The sequence below is a fragment of the Cricetulus griseus genome, chromosome 5 (assembly GCF_003668045.3).
Source record: "Cricetulus griseus strain 17A/GY chromosome 5, alternate assembly CriGri-PICRH-1.0, whole genome shotgun sequence".
Taxonomy (NCBI): domain Eukaryota; kingdom Metazoa; phylum Chordata; class Mammalia; order Rodentia; family Cricetidae; genus Cricetulus; species Cricetulus griseus.
The window spans coordinates 77,060,435-77,086,389 of record NC_048598.1 but is presented as its reverse complement, the minus strand read 5'-3'; the positions used below and the strand labels follow the sequence as shown (position 1 = coordinate 77,086,389).

The 25,955-nt window shown below is 42.5% G+C and overlaps 1 protein-coding gene across 1 annotated transcript in view; it reads right to left on the bottom strand.

Moving 5' to 3' along the window:
* Positions 1-9,544: 9,544 nt before the first annotated feature.
* Positions 9,545-25,955, bottom strand: part of Zcchc2 (zinc finger CCHC-type containing 2) — a 46,008-nt gene continuing 29,597 nt past the window's right edge. The window contains 8 exon segments of the mRNA XM_027417859.2: positions 9,545-11,566; positions 12,494-13,963; positions 16,522-16,650; positions 19,907-20,001; positions 20,385-20,449; positions 21,748-21,883; positions 23,999-24,056; positions 25,511-25,594. Of these exon segments, the coding sequence (XP_027273660.1) occupies positions 11,499-11,566; positions 12,494-13,963; positions 16,522-16,650; positions 19,907-20,001; positions 20,385-20,449; positions 21,748-21,883; positions 23,999-24,056; positions 25,511-25,594 (2,105 nt within the window). The 3' untranslated portion in view covers positions 9,545-11,498.

The following is a 25,955-nucleotide window of genomic DNA, read 5'->3' as shown; positions in this document are numbered from 1 at the left end:
TGGCTAACCATTGAGAGTAGTCACTGCAGAGCAAGTTCCTTTAAACAAAGCAATGATAAGAAGTTATACTGAAATCTGTTCTGTGAGTTTTTCTCTTTTCTGAGTCTGGTAACAAGGTAAATTGTGTCTAGACTTAGTATTAGCTCTAGGAGAGTGAGGCCTGTACCTGAACTTTACACAGAGAACTGAGAAGGCAGCTGAAGCCCTGGTTGCTACTTTAAACATTTTTTAAATTTTTTTAAATTTTAAACATTTTTTAAAACATTTTTATTAATTTATTTTTATATTCCAATCTCAGTTCCCACTCCCTCCTCTCTTCCCGCTCCCCCCACTCCCATCTGCTCCTCAGAGAGAGCAAGGCCTCCCCTAGGAAGTCTACTAAGTCCCATCATCTCATTGAGGCAGGACCAAGGCACCTCTCCACCCCCTGACACCCCTGTGTCTAGGCTAAGCAAGGTATCTATCTCTCCATATAGAATGGGCTCATCAGACAGCATCAGAGTTCTGAGTTAGAGATTAAAAATAGCAGAGACTTACTTGCTGATTATCTACACAGCTACTCAGGGGTCCTCCATGGTTATTGAGGGCAGAGGTCTCAGAGAAACATCAATCTTCAGCTGGCAGGCATAGGCTTGCTGGGTCTCAGAAGAGATGACAGACTTCCTGTAGAGTAGGGAGTTGTGGGAAGACCAGTCTACCTTTGTCTAGGCAACTCAAGGCAGTCGATTCCCCTGTGTCCTGTTGTTCATGGACTGAAGAGAGTCTTTTTCTTTTTTTAAAGATTTTATTTATTATGTATACAACATTCTGCTTCCATGTATATCTGCACACCAGAAGAGGGCACCAGATCTCATGACAGATGGTTGTGAGCCACCATGTGGTTGCTGGGAATTGAACTCAGGACCCCTGAAAGAGCAGTCGGTGCTCTTAACCTCTGAGCCATCTCTCCAGCCCCCTGAAGAGTCTTTGCAGCAGTTGAGGTAAAAGGCGGGGTTTGCTCAGTGACTAGTGTTGCCACATTTGAAGCAAGTTCTGGGTAGAGGTTCTTCTCTGCCTGTTCATCTTCTTGGAAGGAAATTGGGGTGCTGTCAGGAGCTGGCATGTCTCTCTATTACAAAAAGCTTTTTAATAAAACATTTAAAATTCCATATTATGCAGATCTCTGAGCATTTGAGCATTGTCTATTAGGTATATTTGATTTTTAGTTACTAGTTTTAAGATTAACATTGAAAACATATATAGAGGACTAAGTACAGCTTATCCTTGTAATTAATTATATCAATACTTAGAATGACTACAAAAGAACTTCATGATTTGTGACTATTAACTTGTATTCCTTAACAGTCTATAATAAGTTAGACCTCATAAGTCTAGGACTTTACATTACATTCTTGTCAGGTTTAGCTTTAAAAATTGCTACAAGCCACAAGATCACACAGTAATTACACAGCCACCATCTCATGATACAACCCAGAAGAATTAAGAATTCTTCCAAAGGATTAAACCAGGATGCAAGGCATGTTGGAATATAGTCTTGTGAATGAAGTGGCTGTTTCTTGCTATAGATTCTTACTGTAGCTTATTCCTCTCTGTAACAAACTTGGAATTTATTTCCCACACTTCAGCTTATCATTTATTGGGAACAGTTTCTCCCATGCATTTGGAATTTACTGATTACACTCCCTAGCTATGTGTAAAACTTATTCTCCATTAACAGGTCCTACTTTACTGATTACATTCCTTAGCTATGTGTAAGACCCGTTTCCCATTATCAGGTCTTTGTTCCCCTCTCTATTGCAATTGCAGAGATCTGCCTTCCTGCAATTATCCTTATTAACAGGTATTTGGGCAGTGGTTAGGGCCCAGGCAAAAGCATACCATCTAAGACATTCCCAAATATCCAAGGACATAGAATTACTACATGTCCAAAGCTGTTGATTCACAGCTGCCCAGATGGTTAGCAAAAATAAGCATGCCCTGGTTTTACCTCACTGGCAGATAGAGAAGTGATAACCTAAACTAATCCTGCACTAAAGATTTTCAAACTTCTCATTCCAGTTTATTACCCAAAATTCTAGCTCAAAGATTTACTGCTTGTGTTTCCCCTGAAAAGATAATGACAAAGGTAATCAGTCCATTTGCTCATCCTCAGGAAAAAGTAAACTTTCCTAAAGGCTTGTGATGCCACTGAGGCCAGAGCACTGGAAGGTGCCAGGTTCTGTTTCTTGTGCAAATTAAACTTAGACCTTCTCCTTGACCAACAGTCCTAAGGAACTGTTGCTAAAAGTGTCTCCTAGCAGTTTCGGTTTATTGCTCTGTGTGTAAATCTTATCAGCCTTGCTGACCCTGAGAAACTCAGGCCTCACATTGTATTGCAAAAGAATTACTGTTGCAAATGTATATATACCCATACCCCCAAGAACTGGGAAGGGAAGAAGAAGAGGAGGAGAAGGCGAGGAAGAAGAATAAAAGAACATGCAGAGGAGCAATTGTGTGTGAGTCAATTCTTTCCCTCAGACCCCCTTAGCTATTTTCCTTAGCTATTTTTCCTTTGCTGGCTATAGAACCTTAACTGAACCCTGTAAGGGATCCTAAAAATGGGGTTGGTACCCCCAAAAAAATCTCCATAAAAATAATGATTTTAAAATGAAGCTTTTCTAGAATTGAAATACAACCTTTTAATCATAGATAATGGATTCAGTAAAGAAACCATGATAGCCACTCCATGGGTAAAAAGAGAAGTTTGTACCAAGCTGTTAAGGGTGTCTCCTGGGAAGGCAAGGAAAGGTGACAAGGAAAGGATCCCAGGGCAAAATGGGAGCAGGAGAAAGGGGATTTGGTCCAGGAGCAGGGACTTCAAGAGCACAGAGGCCAGAACTGCCCTTGGCAGGTCATGGGGACCTCTGCTCAAATACTCAACTCTGGGAAAAGAACCCTCATGGGGGACCATGCATTCCATTATAGAAAGTATATTTTATTTATCAAACATATGTTGCTGTTTATTTAAGTTTTCTAGAAACTTGGTGCTGAATACTTAGCAAAGACATAAGTACTTAGGCATAAATCTCTATGTTAGCTTTTGTTAATCTGAGTAGATCTTACAGAGTTAAATCTAGCTTACATTCACGAACATAATTAAATCCAAGTCACATACGTGTACACATACATACACATACATATCTTAAACAGGAGCTGAAAAAATTAAAAAGGAAAACTGGTGGGTGCTGGCAAGAGGAAGCTGGCTTCTCCATCTCTGACTCCCACGCTGCAGCAGCCCAAGACAGGAGATTTAGAGAGGGAGAGCAGACAGACACAAGCAGGTTATGGAGCCAAGAAAAAGAAATTGGAGAAAGTGAGTACCTTTGGTGGGCCCTGCCACTAAGCAGACACACCACCCACAACAGAGTTAATGCAAAGCCTTTAGCGGATGGCGAGAGAGGAAGAGTGAAAGGCCACATCAGAGTGCAGACTTGAGAGAGTCAGACAAGAGGAAGAAGAGAAGCAAAGAGAGAAGGGGCAAGGGATGAAATTAGAGACAAATAAAGGAATAAAAGGCAAGAGCTCTGCCTGTTGGGCACTTTCAAAGGGTGCACATGCCACATAGCTGATGGCAGAAAAGGACCTGGCGACATGTACCTGCTTTGGTGGCAGAGGCAGGCTGTTGATTTGGAAACCAACATTGGAATCCTTTGATGAAAGCAGCAGCATTAGAAAGAACAGTGAGAGGGCCTGGAGCAAAGAAAAAGGCTCCTTTCCATTTATCGGATCACTGACTGAATGTTGAAAATGTTGGGATATAGGATGCTGGGAAGTGGCCTTTGGATTGATATCTGAAGGGTATTTGGGCCAGATCTCACTGCAAAGGCAGATGAGTTTAGAAGCTCTTGAAGGTATAGTGGAAGACACAGTTCCCACGAGTGAGGTGGAGAAATAAGATCCACAGGTCTGCAATTCCAAGTGTCCTAGGAATTCAGAAAGCATTGGCTTTGAGAAGGCACAGAATTGCTCAGTCATTTGTCAAACACAGAGCAGGGGCCAGGGCTCTGAGCCCGAGAGATGGGAGATGATGGAGAAGGCACAGGCTGGCCAGTGGGTTATCACCCAAATGCCCAGGGGCTGTAGTGAAAGACCCCGCCCCCTGGCTGGTTCTCTCTCGGTGACACTCCCGTACGCGCGCACACTCCCACACGCCTGGCGGCTGGCTCCCTCCCAAGCCGGTTCACCCAGGCGGGGGGCCCTCGACCCAGGCCCGCCCGCCTGGCGCCGCGCCCCGGGGCTGGGGCCGAGCGGGGAGAGGACGCCCCCCCCCATGGGGAACCTCCGTCCCAAGGTCAGCCATCTGGACGCGGAGGGGGGAATTGGGTCTGTTGTACCAGGTGCAGACCTTGAGAATATACTGATAACTCTGTACCTCATTAAATTGTCCAATAGAATCCCTGTAACTATGCTTTTCGCTTCTGCACTGTGCTTTTTAGCTATATAAGGACCCCTCTCCCTTGGCTCGGGGCTTAGCCTACCCAAAAGCTAAGCCCCGGGGTACCAGCGCTACTAATAAAGCCTCTTGCTCTTACATCCAGAGTTCGTGGTTTCGCTGATTCCTGGGTGCGGGTCTCCTTCTGAGGTCTTTCAGTAGGGTATTGAGCCCCAAGAGACACGTGGATGTCTGATAGCAGGGCTTGTTTAAGAGTCAAGAAGCCATGGCTGAGAGACAAATTCTCACTCATGTTGGATGGAGAGTTGTAACGATAACTCTTTCTGCCAGCCACCTAATTCTGCCGTCTTGTTAGAGCCCCCAAATAACACACAGAGTCTTATATTAGTTACAATGCTACTACTAGCCAATGACTAGGATTTCTTATTTGCTAGCTCAGTCTTTTTTTTTTTTTTTTTTGGTTCAGATTTTTTAATTTGAATTAGAAACAAGATTTACATGACAATCCTAGTTCCCTTCTCCCCCCATCCTCCCCTACCACCCCCCAACTAAAACCCTATCACATAGCCTTTCTTCTATTCTTCCCCTGACTCAACCTTTCTGCTCCCTCATGACCTCTGCATCCTTCCTCTTCTTCCCTTCTCATTCTCGTAGCTCCCTCCCCCCTCTTCCCGTGCTCTCAATTTGCTCAGGGGATCTTGACCCTTTCCCCTTTTCCAGGGGACCAAGTATGTCTCTCTAAGGGTCTTCCTTGCTTACTAGCTTCTCTGGCAGTATGGATTGTAGGCAGGTAATCCACTAGCTCAGTCTTAATTATCAACCATAACTACTAATCTATATATTTTATAAAGACTTATCAAGGACGCCAGCGGCATGCGTCCTCTCTTCCCAGGATCACATGGAGACTCTCCACTTTCCTACATTTCCCAGAATCCTCATTCTCTTTTAGTCCCACCTAACTTGCTTCCCTATTGGCCAACAGTGCTTTATTTATCAACCAGTAAGACAAACCTATACACAGAAGGACCTCCTCCATCAGAAAGGTCCAGTGATCAGTGAGTTGGAGAAGTGATGCTGTCATATATGGACTGGGTTCCAGGGTCCTAGTGTGCCTCAGAGGGAGGAAGTGCCAGGATTGCCTGCCAAGGTCATGGAACCAATACTAACATTTAAAAAATGGTGCACTTGAGATAGACACCATTATTCGATAGGGCTCACATGGAGGGTTTTTTCTTTTTTTAATTGGAGGAAAGGAATGGAAAATGGGGGGAGGGAGAATGGCCTCTGGTGACAGGAGTGGTAGAAGAGAGGGAAGAGGCAGAAAGAGAGGTAGGCAGGCCATCTTTTATGAGGGGCTGTAACTATCAACATTGTTGATGCCGAGGTCAGAACCCCAAGCAGGTCAGAGTACTGCCTGAGTACTGGCAAGGTCATCCTGCCTGAATGCTAACACACAGGATAATCAAAACCTTGGTAAAGTTAAGCAGTCTTTTGTTGCTAGAGATCTTCGAACATTTAAAACCTTCAATTATTAGTGAACCTTGATATTGTGGCAACTTAATACAAATGCTTATTGCTTGGCTGTCAAAGTTCCAAGGCTCCCTAGTTGTGGCCACATTTCCCCATTCTATGTCCCCTAGTCCTTCAGCACAGGAGGACAGATATTGGGCTTGACTAGGACATGACCTGTGCAGCAGGTCTGCCCGCCAGCAGGCCCAGCCCTCGTAAAGGAAGTGTCCTACGGATTTATACCATGTTGCTTCAGTTCAGTGCTGCAGTGGGGGTGGGCAACGGTACAGGGAGGTGAGCAGTGATCTTCAGTAGAGGTCTGGCCTTCATCGCTGATGCCTTTGTGGTACTTCATGTCCCCGAATCTCAAATTCCCAACCCCTTCAGAGTTAGCATGGAGTGAGCACTGGAGAGGGAGCAGCAATGCCTTGACACGCATGGATGCACACACGCAGAGACTGAATGGTGCCACCTCAAATCACTTTACAGCCAGATGCTCTCTATTACAATTTTCTCTCAAGTAGGTCAATAGGAAATGGCATGTTTGCTTGCACTATTTTTGTCTGCCACCAGGTGGCACTGCTTTCCAACAAGTAATTTATTTTTCTGGTGCGTGGTGCCCAGGACCTCTGTTCACAGTGGCTCAGAGAAAAAAAAAAAAAAAAAAAAAAACTCCCACCACACCCTACCTCTCCTCCCAGCCCCCACCCCCAAACCCTACCCCATCTCATCTCCCTAACCTCACTGCAACACTGAATAGATTTGGAGATGAAGGGCTTCTGGTGACAAAGACTAGTAGTTGGGCTTGTGTCTTTGAGGGAAAGGAGGGCCTTTGGGGTCCAGGTGTTTGGCACACAGCACTTCACATAAGAGCTTGATGCTCTCATGCTTCCATGCACATGGTATTAGGTAATTACATACACTTCTGAGATTTGGCAAGAAATTACCTTTACATGAATAGGCACAGTAGCTGTGATTTATACACAATAACAAGAAAAAGTATTCGTGGTAAAAATGACTTTGGGGATCCAATCCAAGCAATGTAAGCCAGTAATGGGAGTAGCCCAGAAAGGATGGGCTGCCTCGCACAGCCTGTCTCTGTTCAAATTCATAGTGAAAGTCAATAGTGCAGCTGATCACTCAGGGTCCCCAGTCACACATGCTGCTCCTCTCTGGGCCCCCAGAGCCCTTCTCATTGTAGCCATCCTTGCCCCATGAGGAAGATCAGAGATGCAAGTCGGAGTGTTCATTTGATCGCACCTCCAGTGTCACAATCTGTTCTGAAAGTGAATGTGTGTGCTGTGTGTGTACATGCATTTGCATGCATTCTCTTGAGAAGTCACCGAAGGGTTCTGGGTTGGATTATGCTGAAGCTTGCTCTATGTGGCTTCATTGCCTCACTGTTAGAATGCTTCCATCGGCACACAGAACTGGACAAAGATGCCTCCCAAGGCTTAGTGGATGCAGTTCTTGAGTAACAGATGCTATTAAAACTTGAAGCCTTTTAAAAGCTGGAACCTTTTCAGGAAAAAAAAAAAAGAAAGATTTTTAGCACTTACATAAAAATTAAATGTTAATTTCACCTACTAAACAGACTTGCTTCATAGAGTAATGATGAACACACACACACACACACACTTGGGCTGGGTAAAACTGTGCATCTCTACCATTTTTAGCAGGGAGTTTTCCAAAGAGACAAACTCTTCAAGGTAGGTAAATTTTTGTTGGCAGGAGGCAGACTTAACCAGCTCCTCCAGTTTTCTAGGTCCATCTTCCTCATGTTTACAGGAACAGTAAACATGAGGCCCTCTCAGTGCTATTGTGCAGAGCGCTATTTAAAAGAAAACCTCACTTCACACCTCCCTTCTTGGATTTCACACTTTCCTTCTTGGGTTTTCCTCTAGACAGACAGACCTTTGCCACAACCAACAATTGTGGGTTTTCCTGTTTAAAACCTGGTAACTTCACACTCCCGTTCCTCCCCCCCCCCCATCCCCATTTCACTGTTTGCATGCCTACTGTCTTTTAAAACACCCTTTACCATTAATCTTGATCTTCTTTCCTGACCATACACCACAGCCATTTCTAATTTTGTGCCACATGCTTCCTGTCCCCATGCAGTGATCGTGAATCCTGTTGCACCGTGGGCCAGGTCTCAACTCACCTCTCCCACTGGCCTACAAAACCCCTCTGGAGTCTCGTCCTGTTCTTCTAGGACAGCACCTTGGGGGACTGTCAGGATAGCATCTCAGGGTCCCTTAGTGCATGAGAGGAGTGTGTGTGTCACTTGGAAGGAGATACTGTGAGTCTTGGAAAGCCAGTCGGACTGCACACCTAGTTAGATGCCTGAACAAGCTTATGCACAAACCAGGACAGCACAAAACGCCTTCCTGGAATCCCTGATTCTAAGTTGGTAAGAAAGAGAGAAGCGGGCCACCTAATGTTCACTGACAGGACAATGGACCCACTCATCCTCATGATAGTATTTCAAGGTGTTAAAGTGAGTGTCACAAATGCAGCATGGGTCACAAAGCAGATGAGCAGACCTAGCCCCAGCAGGCTGAGAGAGAAGACTCCCTTTCGCAAGGTCAAAAAGAGCACAGCTTTCATAGCGGTCAACAGGTGGCCAAACAGACTATTGACTGGTGGGGTGAAGGGTGGAGAGATGCTGGTTAATGTGAAGTTCATTCCTCCTGTGAGGTCAACAGGGGAATGGGGAAGCTGGTGCCTGCTACGGCTTGAATGATGTCCCCCCAGTGTCAGGCACTGAATACTTAGTCCCCAGATCAGTAATGGTGGCAGCTTGAGGAGGTTTAGGAAGTGTGCCTTGGTGGAGAAGTGTGTCACTGGAGGCAGGCTATGAGAGTGGCCTCCTGTCACTCTCAGCTTGCCCTCTCTGCTTTGTGTTGGCAGTTCAAGACAAGAACCCTCAGCATCCTGCTCAAACTTCCATCATGATAGATTTTAACTCACTGGAACCCTAAGTTCAAACACAGTTGTCTTCTATAGGTTACCTTGGCCATGGTGCTTTATCATGACAGTAGGAAAGGAACTAATAGAGTGCTCTATGAACAACCAAACACCCATGTATAGTGGTCAGGCAATAATCTAACAGCCTTGGCCCTACCCTTCAGTGTCCTGCCTATGCTGAATACCTGGGGTAGAAGTACTTCAGAAAGACATTGACAGCACAAGAAGCACACTGGCCTCCAATGTTTTAGAACTGTCTGATGGTTTTAAGATTTTGACTTAAACTGGATTATAGAAAAACAAACCATGATAGTTGTGTGCCTCCCACAGCCAAAGAGAAAAAAGAAATAGAAATCAGCAAAATGGAAAACTTGGGTGCCGTGAGTAAGGGGGCTCCTAAACCAGAAGCCTAGTTAATGGGGAGACGGGCTTCCCTTGTTTGTGAAGAAGGCCTTGGCATACCATACGTCTTCCCTTCCTTCAGAGGCTGCACTGATGACCTACACTAGGGAAAGACTAAAGAACATCCAGGCAGTGAATCCTGTGTGGAGGGAAATGAACTGATTCTTTACCAGAAAAATTACCATGAAAATCCACTTTCAATTTTATAAAACTTGCAATAAGGCACAATTCTTAAGCTGTTTTCATTTTTTTTATTGCTGTTAATTCAAGGAAAAAGGTTGCATAAAATCCAATCTGTCCTAGAAATATAAGTGGCCTTTCCAGTACATAACATTTCAAATATCAAAGTATATGGTAAACATACAAATAAGGAGAAGGTAACACACCTCCTATGTACAGTACAGTATTTGAAATCATAAAATAAACTCCATAAAGTACACCTGGCAAGTGAGTCACAACAGGCCTGTACAAGGCTTAGGTACTCTCCCCTGAACAACTCAACCGCAGCTTAACAATTTAATAATGTGGTCCAAAAATACCCAGATCAAATAAAATATATTTAATCAAAATAATTTCCTTTACTTGAACTTTTTTCTTTCTAAATTAAAGCTTTGTCTACCCGGTCACACTCCCCCGTCTCTCCCCATAGTGCCCACCCCTGAAAGTCTCAGAATGTACATCGGTGCTAGAAATATAAACGCTACTTTTGAAGTGTTGAACTAGCTTTTTTCTTCAAGTTTTTTTTTTCTTCTTTGTCTCACAATGTCAGGCTAACATTTCAGTGCCTCTGCCACACCCCAACTGTATTGCCCACAACCCAAGCCAATCATTTCTACTCTTTACTAAGGAATGGAACCCCCCCTCCCCTTACCCCTTACGCTTACAGCTTACAACTATGTGGTGGTATTCGTTCACTGCTGTGAGTGCGGCAGTCACTGATGATACATCCAATCGCCCAGATAACCTCAGTGCACTTCAGGAAATCAAAAAATTACCTGGAAGCAATTTAGTACATAGATTGGCTTTTTTTAAAAAAGTTAAAAAACAGAAAAACAAAACAAAAAACCAAAACAACCCAGCAGCATTAAACTTAGTGCCATGACAATGACATGATTAAAACCGTCTCAACACACTTGGAATTCAGTCTTTCACATTATAATCAAGCATAGTGGTAAACGGTTATAAAAGTGACTTTGCTATGAGACACAGGTTAGAGAGCAGACCCCTGCCTTCTGTAGAAACCCACAGCCTCTGTTCAGATGTGACAGACCACACACATGTAAACACAATGGAACACTGTAACAGCTGGTGCAGCAGAAGATGACGTCTTCACTCAGGTAGGGCCTAATCAGGTCAAGGTGGTAGACAAGTAGAACTGGCTGCTGACAGTCATCACAGACACAAGCATACAGAGAACAACACTCACACTAGTGTTCACTTTGTGTCTCTCTGAAGCAACAGGCTACAAAAGTATGATGGAAGGAAAAGTTGTTCTCTCAAGAAAAGCCAGTTTGTCCATTTCAAATTTTCGACTTCCCGAAGTCTGACCTCCTCTCTCCCACTTGTTTTCATGTTATTTGGACAAGTGCCGCATATATGTATTTACGTGATGTTGTTTATGACATATATACATACTTCTTGGGAAGCTGACTTCTAAAATGTATGGTGAGACATGTTGCCCTTGGGTCACACAGAGCAGGTCACAGAAGAGCCACAAGGACAGTGCTGAGCACCCCCCACACAGGCCAGGGAGAGGGTGGCGATCAGAGAAGTGTAGTTTAGGGTTAAAATGAGAAAGCCTCAAGCAGCACAGCTTTTCCCCAAACCATACGACTATTCCCAGTGTCGTGAAAACAAATAAGATCAATACACAGTTTAAAGATTCAGTAAACATTGTACACAGCAAGTATTCAGTGTAAAAAAGCACACGTCAACGTTGTTCATGAGTTTGTCTGAAATTTAAGTTACATATATCATACAAGCCTGCTGTTGAGCCAGGGGACCAGAGGCTCAGGAGCATCGCATTCTGTGTTATTTTGGACATTGGTACAGAGAATGAAAACTCCCAACTGCATAGAAATTTAGGAAATGTACAGACAAAGAAACAAAATACCTTTCCTTTCCTCCCCTCCACACCCCATGACTCCCCGCACTTGAGTGCATTAAGTAGGCAAGCTTTGCTCGTTCAGTCTGCAGAATCCAACGTATCATTAGAAGGGGGGAGGGGAGGTGCGTATCTCAGTCTGTAAGTGCCTAAAACAGGAAAGACAGAACGGCTAAGTCACCGCTTATGACTACATGTATCACAAACCACTACATGAGACTGCAAATGGGCATACCTCAAAGGCCTTTCCTTCCTTGGTACTAACTCTGGTCCAAACTGGCAGGTAAGTGACTCTCCCAGAAGCAATGGTAAGCTTGTGTTCCAAGTATAACCTAAAGCTACTTAACTGGACTTCCCTTTGAGGGTGCCCGGTACTTTCCTACTCCATTCCTTTCCTGGTAAGATTTGGCACAGTGACAAAGGCCAAATGCACGAGAGAGAAATGGTCAGAACTAATCCCTGGCCCTGTACCCCACCTGTTTAAATGCACGCTCTTTTTTTCTGGGGTTAGCACTATTCAACTTCACTCTTGTTTCCTAACTCCCAAACTGGGGTTCACATCATTTTGTTCCTGTAAAAATTCAATGGACTCTTGGAAATGTTTTCCTTACTGTACTGAACGAAAGGGCAGCATGGGCACATATGTGAGCCGGCTGGTTGTACACCAACTCTAATCAGACTAAAAGCCTTGGATGCCAGATAACTAACTTACACCCTGGTTTTCAATATTTGAAAACTTCGCTTCCTCTATGAAAGAGGATTATAACTCTTAAAATACAGCACACTGCAAGCAAGGGCCTTAACACTATAGACTCTAGACTGCCATGATATCCCTTGAAAAGTGCCTCTGGTATTTATTCTCAGTGATAAACTCAACTTCCTCTGACCTTCCTTGTGCTAAGTGACCTGGATGGATCTACACTAGTTTCTCTGGTTGCATCCTGATTTGTCACTGAAAATACAGCCTTTGTAAACAAACACACAAACGGATCTTTCTGCTAAGACAGAATCACATAATCAAGAAAGAAGAAACAGGGGAACTCAAAAACAAGTCCTCTGGGAGTGAGTGTGATTACCTTGTTGATTGGCCTCCATGGATGACTGTTTACAGTCTTGTGCATAGTGTCCGCTTACACCACAATTGTAACATGAGACATTCCCATTCTTCTTGGGCCCAGAACCACTGGTATTGGCAACTACATTAGGTGCTGGATATACAGGATACAATCTCCCAAATCCTGCCATCTGTTGCATGCCATAGTTGGCTTGGCTCCCCATGACTGGGTCATGCACCAGTCCATTTGCATATGGAGTCTGAGGCAGAAAAAAAGGAAGTTGGCTTCCATTGCTCTGGTGTGCTTGGTTGAGGTAGCTGCCATTGCAAATGGATGGCAGAGTGAAGAACGATGGGACTCGGTACATTGGTCCAGGCATTGGATTGGGATAATAGTAACTATTTAGCTGAAGGTTTCCATTGGTCCCACAGCTGCACCTTCGCCCACAAGAACCACAAGGACCTGAGCCCATCTGCTGTGGTGGCACTATGGTCCCATTAGCGTTCGTGTTCCCCACAGCATTGATGTAAGATGTGCTATCACTCTGAGCAGTACTGTGTGTCAAGGCAGGGCTGGGGCTTGGGGCAGGACCTGGGGTGTGGGTAGGAACAGCAGGAGGAACTGTAGACTGGGCTTGACTGATGCCTGCACTTGTTGGCTGGGCAGAGGTGGAATTCTGGGTGGGTAGCACACTAGCAGCAAGGGGTGAGCCTGGAAAGGTGTAGGAAGCTGGTGGCTGTGCAGCTGAGAGGCCAGCTGCCGGAAGAACTACCTTCACATTGGTAGGCTGAGGGACTGTTCCTGTGTTTCCCTCAATCTGAGGCACCATTTGATTTAGTCCTACCACTTGGGATGCAGACTTTGTGATGGGGTCCGTGGTAGCCACAGGAGATCCCGGGAAACTACCTGGGTTATGGACAGGAATAAAGGCAGTGTTTGGTGATCCAATGCTCAGACTTCCAGTTGGCTGTTGTGGAATATTAACTGTACAACTCTCAGAAGATCCCTGTGGTGGTGGCAATTTCAGCCTCTGCAATGTTAGCTGCAAAGCAGGAGAACCACCGTGTGGAAGGAAGGATGATGGGATAGGTAAAGGGGAAGCCAACAATTCCAGGTGTTTCTCTGATTCTCCAGAAGCTGTGGGGCCTAGGATTCCAACAGGGCTTGAATTTGTAGACTCCATCACTGTAGAGATAGCCATAGGATTAGGAACAAGCATCCCTATTGTTTTGCCATCTGCAGATTTGGGTGAAGGAATGACAACTTCTGACTTCTGGGCACCATTGTGCATGACACAGTGTAGAGTTGGCATAAAGGGAATATGTGGATACTTGTGTGAGGTCAATGGAGCTTCTAAAAGGCTTCCATTCTCATTCCCCAGTGAGACAATCTGAACAGGTGGCTTGACAGTGACAGTCTGGTTGACAGAGCCATAATCTGTAAACCTGGCTGTTGACGGATTCCCAGAATCTTCAGAATTGCTGTCCGTGTCTAAAGGAAACAAGCACACATGGATTAACCAAGGCTGATTTCCTATTTTTCTTACTAGAACTAAAATTTAGGTATGTCTAAATTTTAGGTATATCTAAAATTTAGGTATATCTGGAATGTGTTGCTCTATCACATTTTCCAACTGCCCAAACTAATTTCTGTTGATCTTCGGCTTTCAGTATGCTTTTATCTCTAAAACAATAAAAAAGGTCACTGAAGTATAAAACACAAGAGATATGCATGCACTATTACTTTATTATTAAGAAAAGCATTAAATAACAATTTTAAGTAATTTATTTAATTCTGTACCATCCAAAACCTGATTCTGAATTTATCTAATAAATGATTCAATTTAAGGAGTATGATTAGAACAATATTTAACTCAAATGCTTAAGGTTGGAAATGGAGTGAGTATTTGTACCACTATATATTCAACAGGGAACACTTAAAGCTACTTGTATTAGTCCTACAATGAGTACTCTGGAAGACAAAAGGCAGGAGTCAGGAAGAAAGCACCACCATATCTCCACAACTACATAGCAGAAACAACTGTGCTGCACTTGCCTTTACTCCTGTACCACACCACGGTACACATACCAGTCACTCCAGCTTCCAGACAAGGCAGAGAAGAGCCAAGGTTCTGTGTTTAAACATGTTAAGTATTGCACTTCTACATAGGTCTACATAGGTCATTCAGTTAGATGTAAAACTGTAAAAATGTTTCTGTTCATGAATTAAGCAGAATTGCACTTGGTACTTAGTGCTCATTAAGACAAGAACTGGTTACATGTAGCTGACAATGTGAAACATTCTTCAAACTATCCTTCCTAAAGAAAACCTAAACAGAACCCACTTGACACAGAATATCAAGTACTATTAATTGAATTTTCTCATTTTATATTAGAGGAGAGCTTGAATTAATGAATGAATGGTTATAGCAAATATATCCCCTAACAGATAAATTATTATACTACTTATTACAAAACTTTGAAAATAACCTTCCTAAATTAATAATGTCTCCAACACCATCTATCAGTGCAGGGTTAAGCACAAAATCAAGCCTGGTCTACAAGAGCAAATTCAAAGACAGCCTCCAAAGCCACAGAGAAACCCTGTCTCGAAAAACCAAGAAAAAAAAAAAAAGAAAGAAAAAAAGAAAAAGTCCAAAAAGAAAACAGAAGCCATCTTTCACATGGTCAGTTAAATTTCCATATGAACAGGGTAACGCTATGATTTTTGGAGCACTACAGGAATCAGGTATTAGGATGTTTTGTTTTGTTTTTTTGTACTGCCTTTGGAAAACACAAACCGTCAGAGCATCATTACAACAAAGTCACATGCTTCCGAAGACCTTTGTGTGCACTCAAGACTTGAAAAATGTTCAAAGCTTTCCATCCCAGTGTGTGTCTGGAGCACCCTAAGGGACTCGTGGTTGGGGAAGCCGACATGAATATAAAGGGCAATGCCCTCTACACAGGCCCATCAACTTATAGTTATGAGGACAAGAAAGGGATGCTGAGTTATCCACAGATCTGGCAACCAGGTGAAATCTGCTCAAGACTCACAGAATTATCTATATACTCCACAGAACCAAGTACAACGTGCACTAAAATATACTGAAAGCCTGCCTATTCTAGACAAGGCATAAAGATTCTCTCAGTGTCCCATAGCTCTGAGGGTGCACAAGAGCGTAAGCGCAGTGTGGCCTCACATCAGTAGCAATGACCACTGCAGGTTTCATTTGATGCCACTATGAAACAACCACAAGTTAAAGACTGACTTCAACTGTTTGCAAAATAGTAGCATCCTAAGACATGCTATGACAGTGACACAGAAGCTGAGGTCCTAGTGAGCATAAGAAACCACATCTGGCTGAAATACCACGGTGTAAGAATTTTAACAGAGAAACTTTAAGAGACTGAGCTCAGACTGGTACCTTCACTGCCATGTCAGCCATTAGTTGTGGTTGGCACATAAAAAGGACATCATCCTCATTAAACACAGGCTTTTCAAAGGGCTCTTACTGTCAGACTAGAATGGTGAATAAAGCTCTCCAATGAGAACAATAGCAGAAAATGTCAAGATCAACTTTCTTAGAAAGATGGACATTACCCAAATGCCTGGAGCAATCATAGGGTGTTATAAGAGAAATAGGTCAATCTCTTAAGAACAGAGATCTTTATGACCTTTTACCTGGCTCTACCCTAATCCTATCTCCTTACTAGTCAACTGACAGTAGCTTTGAAAACCAGTAACACAGACATCACTAGAGAGACGTAAGTGTAGAGTTTTCCCCCAAACACTATCTCCACAAAACCCGCCACCATATGAGCAGAGGCGCTGCCGTGCTCACTCTGCCAGTTTCCCATCCATAGGATGAGCCTGTTTTGTTATAATTCCTTTCCCTGTCTATTGGATTTTATATACTGTTAATTGTCTTTAAATACTTTTAATAGCAAATTTTAAGTCAACAACAGGTTTTCTATGGCTTTGGGTTGTTCAGGAGATAACAGAGTTATCCACCCCCACCTCTTTTTACCCCTCTGCTAAAAGCAAACCTCTGTCCTTTTCTTCTTCACTTTCCAAACTTTCTCTTCCATCATGTCGTGGACTAGACGGAGAACTGTAACTCTCTGAAGATGTTTCTCCACATGTGTCATGTCCAGATCCAATGTCCAAATTCATATCTAAAAATAACAACTCTAAAGTTATGTTAAATAGTTATATTAATTTTCAAATGGAACCATTAGAAATTAGTTGCAGCTATAAATGATTTGTTTTCCTAAACACTTAAAACTGTCTTTGACCTATGTTAAAATTCATTATTAAATAGCTAATAAATACATATTTAACACAAAGGCACAGAACAAGAAGTCAATTTTACTAACTTACTCAGAATTAGTTTCTCGTAGGGTCAGTCCAATATCGACACTTTGAGCTCCCTTCTAAGTCTACAAAGTGTATTTTCCTAGAGCTTGCTAAAGAAATCCTCCAAGAGTGGGTAACACATGTTCTATTAAAACCACTAGCCATGCCAGAGTATTTAAAACAACAACATGCTTCACAGCTAGCAGACTAGGTAGCCCCTTAATTTCTACCCAGAGGCCACGCTTATGCCAAGACAAGGCAGGGATGACTGCAGTACAGGCAAAAGTATCAATCAGCTATATTTGTTGTGGGCTCACTAAGACAGAATATTCTTGTGTCTAGTATGCATCACTCATACATGAGCCCAGCCTTGTCTTATTCATTTCTGTAAACCCAACTGCTAACATAGCTTTTGTTACTTACATAGCCAGCAAATCCACAGAAGCAATTGTTTGTGTCTGTGTGTCTATGCATGTGTATGGGCGTGTGTCTGTGCACTTCCAGAGACCAGGAAAGTGTCACCTGTCTGCTATTACTGTTTTCCTATGTCCCTGAAACAGTCTCTCTGATATGATCTGAAGGCTCATGTTTTCTGTAAGGCTGGAATCCAGAAGCCTCAGAAGCTGCCCCCCCATCCCTGCCCCCCCATTCTCCAGGGTTAAAGGCACCTGCAAGATCACATCCAGTTCATTTTGTGGGTGCTGCAGTAAGAACTCAAGTCTTCATGGTTGTGCAGCCAGTACTCCTAACCACTGACCTACCTCTCCAGCCCCCAAAGACTAAGTTCTTAATGCTGTCTGTGTGGTAATGCATGCATCTCTTCAGAATTGAGTTATGAAAGGAATTTCTTAAAGACATGATTTTACTGAGTAGTCTAGCCTGGCCTTGAATTGATAATACTCATGCTTCAGCCTCCAAACCCCGGGGGAGTATGCCACCATCCCTACCACCTGAAACATCAAAGTTTTCAAAGAAAATACATAGCCAACAGAGATGACTCATAGCACAGACTCTTCCTAGAAGCAGAAAACATAGAAGGGAGCAGTGGGAGATCTTTATTTTGTTCCCTTTGATATTTCTGAGATACATGAATATACTCTCAGTCAAAGGAGAAATTAAAATTTGAAAAAAAATTTAAAAATTAAAAGGAAATACCTATCTTAAGATGGACTACCCTATTTAAAGCTGAACAACACACTATCAAAAGGGCCAAGTATCTCAGCTCTAACATAGTGTCTGCATTTCACCATAGCAGCTATTCCATACGGGAAGAGAAGAATTCTTTCCAGTTGATTGAATACTTAAAGTCTGTTCTGTGTTGGCACTTTAATACTTCAGAGGAAAATAGATGGATTTGTTTTCTTAGGTTGGGGTTTGCATGCACCTGCATTATATTAAGACATCAATGAGACAAGATGCTCAAAGTATACTTTATTCATAGTCCTTCCCAATAAACAAATATATGTATATATATATCTGTACCTAGATAGATACACAAACATACCAAAAACAAAACCCCAAAACAAGCCCCAAATAGGCCACACATCTAAGAAACAAGGGACACAGAACCAAAGCCATGGACAGCTCTGATCAAAGTCCATGTGATGTTTTCTGGATATGAGACTAAGAAAGATAACAGCTCAAGCACATTGGGGAGCAGTTCAGATGTGTGAGATGAGAGGCAGTAGGACCTCACAGAGGGTGTGAGAGAGATGAGAGGCAGTGGGACCTTGCAGAGGGTGGTGCAGACAGGACTTGCCCAGGAGAGTAACTCAGCTAAACATTTCTTTGAAAACACACACGAAAGCAATATGGAAAATAAACCAGGAGGACAGACATGAACCCTGACAGGCCACCAGCAGACAAACCTTTGGCTCACCATCTAGAACATCAGACATCATATGCTCCTGGACCACAGCCTTAGATAGGAAAGATGGGTTTTTCCAGGTCATCTTTCTCCCACCTGGTGGTCTGAATGAGAATGGGCTCCCAATAGGTTTATATGTTTCAATGGTAGATCCCCAGTTAGTGGAACTGTCTGGGAACAATTAAGAGATGTGGCCTTGTTGGAGGAGGTGTGTCACTGGAAGTAGGCTTTGAAGTTTCAAAAAGTCCACGCCATTCCAAGTTAGCTCTCTCTGCCTATGCTTGTGGATCAGATGTAAACTCTGAGCTACTGCTCTAGCACCATGCTTGCCTGCCTGCCACCGTGCTCCCTGCCACTGTGGTCACAGACTCACCCTCTGAAACCGTAAGCCTAAATAAAACACTTTCTTTTATAAGTTGCCTTGGTCATGGTGTTTTATCACAGCAACAGAAAAGTCTCTCCCAGTTTAGCTAATACAATAAACTGGCATGATTTGAGATTCAAAATATAATCATTTGTCTTCCTATATCATTTAGTCTCTTTCTATGAATATTTTGTTGAATATATATCCTAATTAAGAAATATTCTTGTTACTTTTGTTATATTACAAATTAATGTGCTGTCAGGTCAGTAAGATTAAAAAAACATACAAACAAACAACAACAAAACCACAATTGTCTATGGAATCAGCTAATTAAGTGTCAGATGCACACATGCAATATTTTCCTACATGTCTGTAGCTTTTTGCTCTTTTTCTATCTTTACAATCAATGTTACAGGGAAATAAAACACAAAAAGCAATTCATGAACTAGAAAAAGAAGGCTTTCCATCAGATGAACCTTAACCCTAAGCACAGAGGGACTTAAAGTCCCTGCCACAAAGATGTTAGGTAAATGGAAACTAACAACCTAGTTCAACGAAGCTCCGTAAATAAGTCATTAAATTGTAAAAATGTCAGAAACATTCTAAAATTGACTCTGACAAGAGTATGTCTAGATTTTCCCGAGGGTGGTCCATCATTGTCAGTCAGAGTCAACCAGCTCTGCAGCTGAAGACTGGCCACTGCTGAGATGGCCCTAAGTGATCGTTTGACCTTCAAAATCATCTAACTGGAAACTGCTGTACACACCAGCAACAGCCTGACAACAGCTCTAAGAAGTTACACTGCAGATGTGAGGACGAGCTCTAGAGAGAAAGCCTTCCTTACCTTTCACAGTACTGCCATGAGCATGCTGAGGAGCAGAGAGTCTAACACCATTTATTCTACTGTTCAATCTGTTCTCGGTTTTCTTAATTTTCTCCCTAAACCAAACAGACACACATATATAAAATCAACACTTTTGTAATGCTCTCTATCAAAAACATTAAATACAGTATTACTAAAATCCTCCAGATATTTGTATAAATTAGAAACAAATTCTAAGAAAACCTAGAGTGTCCCATTCAGAGTGCTGCTGAGAGTGCTGGCCCCCAACACTAAACACATCCTTTGATAGCAGCTTTACTTCCGTCACGTGCATGGTGATATTTCAACTACAAATGTTAATCCCAAAACTAAAAAGAAAAGTAAAATCAATAGAATATACTATTACTATTTATATACTTAAACTAAATATATCCACAGCCAAGTACTGCATGCTTGTCTTTTCTAGCTTTCATTATTGGAAACATTAAATTGAACCTACTTTTCTATTTGTGGCTTCCCTTTCTTCTTATTTACTGAAGATAAGCTCCGTTTTTCAGCAGAGTGCTAGTAGAAATAAAAAACAAACAGACCTCAGCTACACCAAACATTGCTACAGGTATCCTTATTCTACTCTTCTACTAGTCTCCACCACAGACTAACAAATTTTCATTTCCAGCCCACTTCTGAAATTACCTACAGAAGCACTAAAATGTACATATTTTATGACAAATACTTAACACTGATCACAAGAGAACTGGTCTACAACAGATCCGACTTTCCTTTATCTGACAGCAGGTCTCTTTGATTGTACTTTGACTTTCCAGAGTCAACCAGTCAAAAGCATATTAATGGATACTTGATGAAGTGAATATGCCCTGTCTTAAATTACTGTTCTAAGTACAGCGTAATGAAATCTCACTTTGTTCCTTCCACCCTCCAGGACACAGACATCCCTTACTTAGCACAGCTATATCATATTCACTACATGCCTGGGAGGAGCTAAGCACACAAATACAACCACATAAATTATGATACTACACTGTTACAACTTACTTTATAATAGTAGCGACTGTTGTTAACCTTGCACAGGGTTTCCAGGTACTCTGCTGAGCACTGGGTGCTACCTCTATGGACAAGGAAGACTAACTGTGGTAAACAGACTGTGATCAAGGATTTGGTATTGGCTATGGGTCTTCATGTGAAGTTCTGGTGAGTAAAACTGACCAGAGAGGCCATAGACATTGGAATAGAGGGAAAGAAGAATCAGATGGCTTTAATTATGACAGTGACAACTTACAATTTCTCAAAATATGCTTTTGTCTATGAAAAAAGGACGTGAATCAGTGTATTGGTGAGAAACACAGTCAAGTCCATATATCAATCTTCTAGTAGAATACACTGGCAACATGGTGGTGGCATATTACACTAAATGCACCATCTCATCACAGCAGTTCATAAGGAAGCAAGCATTCACTTACTACAAGCAAGAAAGTGGGTGAACCTGCCTAAACACTTACAAGAATAGGTTAGTTTGAAAATCCCTATCTTCATATCAAGACAGTGATTTGACAGGTGGATAATCCTTTTGAGACAATAATAACAACAATGATAAACTGGAACAATTTAATGAGCTCCTAGAACTAAAGGCTTCAAAAGTATCTTACTAAATTGTATTAGTCTTACACAATCACACCTTTTCAGACCCTGGAAGAATTACATATAAGGTTAAAGCCTCACACTGAAATGTTCCCTCAATTCTTACCAGATAAACCACTGACAGAACACTTACAGTGCTCATTTCTTAGGAAATACAGAGCGGCAATACTTTAACCAAATGGCGCCAAAGCCAACCTGACACATACTTGGTCAGCTGAGGTCACACAGTGCTCTGGGTGCTGGATGATGGCACAGCCTTGGTTCCTCCAATCCACAATTCCATTCTGTTCTGCATACTGCATGGTAAGCCCATCCAATGGAGAACAGCTTGTACCAACACTGCTAGTAAAAGGAAAGCATATGACAGTGTGAAGCCTGTCCCCATAACTTCACTTATTCTACCACCTCAATGAAGAAGCTAGAGGAACCCTTTCTCTAACCTCTTAGTTTCTGTTTTTGGAGTATCTAGTGATGTGGCATATCAGCATATGGAAACAAGTATATTCTAAGAAGTGAATATCTAATTTATCATCAAGTGTCTACTTGCCATAAATGTCTGTGTGACTGAGGTGTCCCTGCTCCACTGTCAGTCAGCTCGACAGAGACACTGCACAGCCTGGATGAGGTAAGAATTGCTGAGTGAAGAACTGTATGAACAGGATCAATACAGAACAACTGGGAACCCTCCACATACAGACCACAGCATGGGCTTAAAGCACACAGAGAATGAAGTTTCTGGGGGATAGACTGTGGGTGTTGAACACTGATAGGAATACAGTCGCCGGATGAACCAAATGTAAAATTGTCAACTGCAAAATGGTGTGAATAATTCCGTGGTTTGGAAGCTGATGATGAGAACTGAGAGGAGTCTAGTCTGAAGAAAATATACTGGAGAAGAAAAAACAGATGTATCATAGCAATGTAAAAGACAAGCGGAATGTGTGAACAGCCCAGTTCATAAGGACCTCAGTGACTCTTACAAAATGGCTTGGGAGAACAGAACAGAGGGAATGTCTGAAGGCATAAGCTAGGCATTTTGTAAAATCAAAAGACATAATGTTACAGATCCTAGAAGCAGAATCAATACAAAAACAGCTACAAAGTCTATCACAAACAGCTGAGCAAAACCCAAATGCACCAAGAGGAAAAACTATCAAAAGAACAGCAGAGACTGTTCTAAAGTGACAGCTCTTGAGAGGGGATCTCAGAGAGGAGGAGAAAGGGCTACCCGCCATATGCAAAGGAGCTGCAAGATCATCTATAAAAAGGTGCCCACACAATCAGCAAGAGCCCTGGTTCATAAATCAGGAAGCCTTGTGGCGACTGAGTGAGTGGGGCAGTTCTATTGCCATGGGAGCTAGAAATCACATAATGATTTTATGTGAGCTGCCAGAGACATCAAAGGTGGCTGATGGGGTTCTGACACAATAGGTGAAAACTGTATGACCAGAATACAGTCAAGTATAGATTAAAAGAGCTAACAGAAAACAACTGCCAATCTAGAATCACATATCAAGTAAAAAGGCTTTAAAAAAATGAAAGTAACTGTTTTATTGACTCCCATGGGAGGCCTGCCGCTTTCTGGATGGAGATGGAGATAGAGGAGTGGGTGGGGGAGGGGTAGATGGGAGGTAGGGGAAAGGAACAGGAGGAGAGGTGGGAGGGGAAACTGTGGTCAGTATGTAAAATAAATGCAAAAATTTAATAAAAAAAATTAAAAATGAAGGCCAACTACACTTCTTTCCTTCAGATAGAAACTTAAACTACAATCAGAGTTAAGTATAGCTCAGTGATGGAGGGCTTGCCTAGCATTTGTGAGTACCTATGTCCAATATCTAGTAATACCAAAAGTATACACACACACACACACACACACACACACACACACACACACACATACAACGAAAGCTAACTGCATTTACCATACACAGTATACGTCAGGAAACAGTGCTTTCATTTAAAAGGAAAACCATCATAGGTGGGGCAAGAGGAGAAAAAGGGACCAAGATGAACCCTGGGAAAGGGCATCACAAAATTTAAAGCTATGAAGAGAATGAAAATACATAATGATTATGATTTATAACTCAGAAAAAAAAGTGAAGTTATAGTGCTCCAATTTCCTCAGATTATTTGAGAAATACTGCAAGCACAAATTTACATTAGACTTAACGAGGTTAAAGGTGCACTACAATTTTTAGGGTAACCAACAGAAGAACAAAACACAGCTGCCACAAGAGAAGACCTTCCTCCAAAAGGCAGCAAGGAAGGAGACAAAAGAGAGCATCAAGTAAGACAGACAGACAGACAGACAGACAGACAGAGAGAGAGAGAGAGAGAGAGAGAGAGAGAGAGAGAGAGAGAGCCCAAAATGGCAGAGTCGCTGCTGATAAATACATGAGAAGCTTAACTAAACAGTAATGACTCCAAGGACATTTGCTGTAGAAGTCAGATACCTACTTCACAGCCGGACTCTTCCCACCATGTTTCTTGTGGATTATGGTGTGCTGTAACACATCTAGGGCAGAAAAAAAAAACAAAACAAAAAACATAATTAATTCAGGACGCTACCCTACATGCTGTACAAACTGAAGCAGCTCAACACTGACGGTCCCTGCCAAGGACTTCGACCCAGTTCCCAGCACAAGGGGAGTTTATGCTTATCTCTGTGAGACAGGGTCCACTATACAGTACAGGCTGACCTCTGATTCCAACTCCTGCCTCGCCCTCCTGGCTGCTGGACAACCAGTGGGCACCACCACATCCAGTTTACAGAAGATACCTTAACACATCTCCAATTACCTAACATGATACCAAATTACCTCAAATGTGCACACCAATCTTCTCAAGATTATGCAAATTTACTATGAGTGTGTTACTTCAAACTGGATTTACTTCAGGTAAAACTTTATTTCCCTTTTTAAAAGGATGTCCATATTTTTAACAGTCTCTCAGAAACACATATACCCATGTACCAGACCACTTTCTAGTTGCTTAAAAAAAGAAACAATGTATGAGGTAAGGCTAAGGGTCTCTTCACTCTACTCCTCCCCTCTACAGAGGTCTAACTCCTACCTAACCTGTTGAAGCACTCCAGTCAAAGTTCCATTTTAACTACTTGTATATGTATGTACATTCATAAACTCATACGGGGCTGTGGAGTGTTGAATATGCTACAAATACCCTTTTAACTCCTGCCCAGCAGACATATCACTATTTAGCAGAAACACTCTCTGGCACTTGTGGCTACAAACGACGCTGTAGTCAGCACATGGGCAAGTTTCACAGATGCACAATCAGCAGCCATGATCTCCAGCTTCACTGCATCATGCCAAATTCTGTGCAAACATGTTGGCAATTTACATCTCATCCATACCGCCTGCGCTCTGACTGCCACAGTGCATGTCGTCAGACTTGAAATGATTCCCCGGTCTACAGAATGTACACTTGTCTCACTGTCCTGTCCTTTACTTCTCGATCACCCGTGAAGCTGTATGCTCATGAGCTTGAGGGCTCCGTCATCCATAAACTTCCTAGGACAACTTTTTCACTGACTTCTGGAGAAGGAGCCTTCTGCTGTGAGCAATTGGTCTTCTTCCTGTCAACTCCCTGTGGACTGTCTTCTAAAAGTATCTGGGCTTAGATTAGTCAAATGTACAGTCATGATCTGCCTTAGTAAACAAAACCTTCTCTCCTGGGTTTACACATAAAACTTTAAGCTCTACATTTTGCAAGCAGTTGTATGCCCTTGAAAGTTTTGTGCATGACATACGGTGGGATCAGATTAACACATATGTGGCATAAAAAGACAATTGTGCCACCACCATGGAGTGAGCAACCTCTTCTTTGCCCTCTGTACTGTAATGCCATCCATCTGACACATCCCAATGCCCCTGTCTGTAACTGGGCTCTCTCGACTCTGTTCTGACTGGGGCAATGTATGCAGACTTAGTCTAGTGAGTCTACAATTACCTTCTTCTTGACTTGAAGCTTCTGAGCTGTCTTCTTTTAAGTGTTCTAATATCTTAGAAGTCTTCAGAGAGGACTGTAAGTTATCTGCAGGAAATAATTCAATACTACTAACTCTGGGAAAATTATAATAGTGAGATAAAGAAAATAAGTATAATGATTATCCCTCTGCCCCAACAAGAGGAGAGTGAAAGGTTATTGGCCAAAGAACCTTTCTCCAAGGTAGGACTTCAAGAATGCACAGGAGTATTTGACTGGAGTCTTGAAACAAGCTGCTCCCTCAGGCACCAATTGGCTAAGCGAGTCACCCCACACCTGCCAGCCCCAGGGTGTTCACTCACCACAGGACCACAGGGAGAAGTGTGCCTCTGCTGTCTACTGTCTAAACTTCCTTAAACTTCCCGTTTTTTGTATACTGTTACTTTTTAAACCCTGTAACAACACTGTG